We start from the raw sequence: 4,608 nt of genomic DNA, 5'->3' as shown, positions 1-4,608 counted from the left end.
TAAAAACATCACAGACCTAACTACAATGTTGCTGTTGCACCTCAATCAACATCAAGAGGATAGCTCACAATTCTGTAGCCTCTGGCTGAACAGGGTTTTTCATTGACTCTCTGTGACTTTTAAGAATTAGATTACATTCTTCAGATTTCATTTTGGATACTTTATAGCCAGCCACAGACCCAAAGATGCCTGACAACATTATAATGTGAGTTGTCCGTAAAGGCAACAGTTTTAGAGAGAAGTAGGAGGCGGCTGCCGCTGCAACAAGATTTAAACCATTAGCACTCACACAAGTACAAAGAAGGTTCAGGCTATTTAGACAGAAACAATCTTCTGGGATGACGTTTTCATGAATGAAAGCAACGCAAGATCAATGAAAGGAGGACAGACTGTCTTAAACATTTTAGGGTGCAGTGAAAATTTCAGAACTGTTCAACTTCACGTGCTCTTTTCCAATCTATGAAAATAAGAATCCCAAGTAAAGGTAATTAATTCATTTAGCACCTATAGAAAGAGCTGACAGTCCAAACCCATAAGCTCTGTAGCAACATTCTTTGTAGTTGTTTATCCGACGGTTTATCGACAACTGATCCATTAAGGGGTCACGAGGTGACTGCTGTGTAGAGGGGAACTCCATTCTGATGGCCTGAAAAATAAAGCATAAAGGTAATCTTCGCCGCAATGTGATATACTAATCTGGGTTCTTTCGGGGTTATGGTCCAACCGGAACGCACAAAGAACTGACAGAAGATGGCAGCAGAAATTAATGTGGATCAAGACTACAAAGCCTTTAGATTTTCAAAGGGTTGCACCAGTTATCACTTCAAAAGTTGTCAGTTCAAAGCGGAAAAAAGCGAGATTTCTTTTACATAATACATAACGGACCCAAACAAACAGAAAGCAGAATCGTCTGCTGTATTTCCGTTGTGCATTTGTTCCGAGGTTGGGTCAAGTGTGTGCTGCCATCTAGCGACCAGCCTGGGAGCGAGAGGGAAAAGGGAGGGAAAGGGAAGGTATGGGAGAGCCACCAGAAACTTTTTGTTCTGAGAAAAACCTGGCCGGACTGCGATAGAGAGGAACCAGACGTAGAGGTCGAATTTTTATTTTCCTCTCTTCCCCACAAAAAGAGATACTGTAAAAATGAGCACAAAATTTCACGGAAAAGGGGGGGGGGGTAGAGGTACCACCCTTTGGCCTCCTCTTGGACCAAACGTCAACAGGGCAAGGGGGGGGGGGGGGGGCTGCTGCGCCCCCGCTGCGGGTCGCTGTACCAAAGAGGGTGGGGGTGATGTTCCATCCGAACGCATGCGCGACGGGGGTGGGGGATGCCGTACCCGCGGCCGCTGGGGCCGCGGCTGGGGCCCCACTGCGAGCTGGGCAGCAGTTTGGAGCCCTCGCTCGCCCGCCCCATGCCGCCACCACCCGTGCAGCCCCGCGCGCGCCTCGCCCCGTGTGAGCTCAGGACTGCCGCCATGGGCCGCCCCGCCAGGCTCAGGCTATCGCCCGATTAGAGACCGCACCCAGGCGCCGACGAGGTACAAGCGCACGCGCCAGTCAACGTCTTTTGATGCAGAGCGCGGGGTGCGGAGCTAGCTGCAGCCAGCGCCAACTGTGATGGCGTTGTGTCGTCTCCAGCCCCCCACCCCCTCCCCGCTCTGTCGCGCGAGCGGCAGGAGACCTTTTGTTTTCCCATCTCGTACTCTGACCTTTTTATTTTTCGCGAATATAATGGCTCGCCCGCCCCCTTGCAGACACGCTAAGAAGCCATGTTTTGCATCCCCTGTTGAGTTTCGCCCGCGGACAGAACGTCGTCTTTGTTTTTGTTTTTGTGTTGTTATTGTGGTTGGATCTGCTCCTTTGATTAAATGGTGTCACCCGTTCTTCGTGAGCGCGATAACCTGCCGCCCAGCCCACACCCCTACCACCTACCACCGCCTTCCCTTGTGACTCTCCCTACGTTATCCAGTTTTTTTAACGCAGTTTTTTGATGTCGCTGTCAGGCTGGTGCTGGACCATGGATCCTCTTCGGCTGGTGGCCACGCTTGTCTTCCTGATTCTCGGATTCAGCCGAGGTGAGCGCGATGGCCCGAGAAGAGGTAATATAAATCAGCAGGTCGTTTTGTGTAGTGGTCCTTACACCACCGTGGGGGGGGCGATGGCGGCCGCGGCTCTCACAGGTGCCTGCGAGGCCAGGGCCCTCTCGGCTAGCTCCTCGGCCGGAGCGCCTTACGAGCGCAGGGTAGGCAGCCCCGCTAAACAGCGGTGCGTTACGGCCCGGCCTACCCGTCTGCGTCCAGGAGGCCCACCGTTGGGCTTGCCGCGTCCGGGCTACAGCGACGACTTTTCTTTTCTTTTCAGGGACCGAGGCCATCAACTGCTACACCTGCTCCAGCCACAACGGCTCCGATCCCTACTGTGAGGACCCCTTCCACCCGGCGCACTCCTTCTACAGCCAAAAATGCATGGTCCCCAAGACGGGCCACATCGGGGTGTTCCCGGCCAACTTCTGCATCAAGCTCATCGGCACGAACGGTGAGCCCGGCGGCATACTTACACTCTAAATGTCCAAGGACAATTTTTGTAACTAGCACGGGACTTCTGTGTGCACAACTAGCTCAGATACAATATTGTTACTTACCAACACACATTTAGTGACTAGCAAGTCACAATATTGTATCTGAATTCAGTTATGCACGCAGAAGTCCGGTGCTATTTACAAAAATTGTCCTTGACATTTAGAGTGTATCACCACATCTCGACCCATCACACTCGTGCTCAGAACCTCGTGATGTAATAGTTTTTGTTTTTGTTGCCCGACTTATCTGTTTTGCGTTGTGATCGCAGTGAACACGGGGGAGCTGATGGTGATAAGGGCGTGCGTGCGCAAGACGATGGACTCGCAGTGCGGCCACTTCCGCTACCAGGACCAGCTCATGTCCGGGTGCATCCTGACGTGCGACTACGACGGCTGCAACCCCGGCGCCCGGCCCGCCCCCTCGATCGCCCTGATCGCCCTCGCGCCCCTCACCCTGGCCGTGCTGCTGGGGCGCTAGTGCCGTCAGTCCACCCCCCTGCGGCGATACCCCCCGGGCGGCGGCGGTGCTCTCTCTCCCTCCCCCAGGCTGCAAGCTATGGACGCGCAGCGGAACCACTGCCACGGCCAACTCCACACTTTAGGAGAGAAACAATTTCTACCCGACCCGAAACAAGTCGAATTCGTGCGCGTGTTCACAGTGCCACTCAAGCTTCAGCGAAAGTCGTCAGTTATTAATGTAATTTCCTTATTCCCCCGAAGGTTAACGAAAGGAATAGCCCCCTCCCTCTCAATGATTTCGTGCCATCTTTTTGTCTAAAGTATTTGTACGATCTCGCTCTTTTTCAGCGGCCGTAAAAATATTTCAGATATACTTTTCACATGGTCTGAAATCGGAAGCTTTTGAACAGTGAACAAGTCATCGAAATTTGCAAGCTTCGAGGTCTACTCTGTGATCAGAATAAGGACACTAAAGGGGTGACTTTCCTTCCTTCACTCTAAATATTTATGTGATTTATCGTCTCAATTTGTGTCTCAATTTATTTTTTGTATTGTGATTTTCGTTGCACACCTGTATACAGTCGTTGTTGATTAGCGTCTTTTTAGTGTTTGTTTTTTAACTACTTACGGTGCTGTATATCATAGAGACCATACGTCATAGAGCCCCTTTTCCAATTTTATAGGACTATCCCTCTTGTTATGGAATATAAAATGTTTATACCAGAGAAGTTAGAGAAGCAATCTTTTAACAATGTAGAAAGTTTTATTTACTCTCTTACACGTAAAGAGGGTCTGTTACCCATAGTTCTCTATTTTAAATTAATTTTTTGATTAAAGTATCTTTTGTTGATTCAAACTTTTGTTTTCAGCAAATGCCATTTATTGCGTTCTTTTATCTTCAGTGTGATCCAAATAAGTTGATTTAATCTCGAAAGAGACGTCGCACCACCGAAATGACGGTGAGTTTGACCAACATTTCGTACGCGTCGATCACTGATTCCATATCGCAACGACCAATAATTATTGAATATACAGTGAAAGTCTTTCTATAATTAATAAATTATTCTAGTCACGGTTTTGCTTACGCTTACATGTCCCTTTCTCACCTTCGCCATCCTTCGCCTATCAATCGTGATAAGTGAATCACGAGGCACGAGGGTCAACGAAACAAATCATCCGCCAAGTTGCAAGTTTTTTCAGGCCCAAAACTTTCGAGAGGAAATAAACACAGTCGGAGGTTGTCAACATGTCAACGGCGTGAGGCTGGGAGCGTCCGATATCGTTTCGTTATCGCCCCAAAAAGGGTCTTCTATAGTCTGGTCGGATAAAGCTGATCGCCCGGTTTGTGGGCTCAGAAATGAGGCCACAAACAGAGACGTGGCGATACTCCCCATAAAATCGCGACTGGCCGCTGTCCGACCGCTGTCCCACAGAGCGGCCTGGCGGGATGGCCTACCGAGCGCGTAGCAGGCGCTATCGCGAGCGACTCCCGAGGCGTTGCCTCGTAGTTAAAGTTCATTCTGGGGACACGAGTTGTCGAGCAGGAAGTTTTTATTAACGGGGTCAATAACTAT

General features: G+C 49.9%; 3 protein-coding genes across 13 annotated transcripts in view; 1 reads left to right on the top strand and 2 right to left on the bottom strand.

The window, feature by feature from the left end:
• LOC113204168 (uncharacterized) lies at positions 1-983 on the bottom strand. 4 transcript variants are annotated; one of them, XM_052267854.1, is made up of 3 exons: positions 886-983; positions 505-646; positions 1-258 (listed from the first exon to the last, which is right to left on the bottom strand). In XM_052267854.1, the coding sequence occupies exons 2-3, from the start codon at positions 635-637 to the stop codon at positions 65-67; spliced, it is 327 nt and encodes a 108-aa protein (XP_052123814.1). In that variant the 5' UTR covers positions 638-646; positions 886-983; the 3' UTR covers positions 1-64. The 4 variants fall into 4 exon arrangements, with proteins under 4 accessions (XP_052123814.1, XP_052123808.1, XP_026275000.1 ...); XM_052267848.1 differs by having other exon boundaries at positions 725-953; XM_026419215.2 differs by having other exon boundaries at positions 746-953.
• LOC113204216 (uncharacterized) overlaps positions 1-4,608 on the bottom strand; it is a 33,460-nt gene that overhangs the window by 14,321 nt on the left and 14,531 nt on the right. The window lies entirely within an intron of this gene.
• Positions 1,374-4,110, top strand: LOC113204231 (U-scoloptoxin(05)-Cw1a). Of its 7 annotated transcripts, none has more exons than XM_026419331.2 (4): positions 1,374-1,535; positions 2,001-2,072; positions 2,359-2,532; positions 2,845-4,110. In XM_026419331.2, exons 2-4 carry the CDS (start codon positions 2,015-2,017, stop codon positions 3,051-3,053), a joined length of 441 nt encoding a protein of 146 aa, XP_026275116.1. In that variant the 5' UTR covers positions 1,374-1,535; positions 2,001-2,014; the 3' UTR covers positions 3,054-4,110. The 7 variants fall into 7 exon arrangements, 6 of the variants coding, with proteins under 6 accessions (XP_026275116.1, XP_026275113.1, XP_026275117.1 ...); XM_026419328.2 differs by having other exon boundaries at positions 2,001-2,096; XM_026419332.2 differs by lacking the exon at positions 1,374-1,535 and adding an exon at positions 1,536-1,617.

Source organism: Frankliniella occidentalis, unplaced genomic scaffold, assembly GCF_000697945.3.
Source record: "Frankliniella occidentalis isolate FOCC.00 unplaced genomic scaffold, Focc_3.1 Scaffold4, whole genome shotgun sequence".
Classification (NCBI taxonomy): Eukaryota; Metazoa; Arthropoda; class Insecta; order Thysanoptera; family Thripidae; genus Frankliniella; species Frankliniella occidentalis.
The sequence above is the reverse complement of the archived record's forward strand: the minus strand, read 5'-3'. Positions and strand labels throughout refer to the sequence as shown.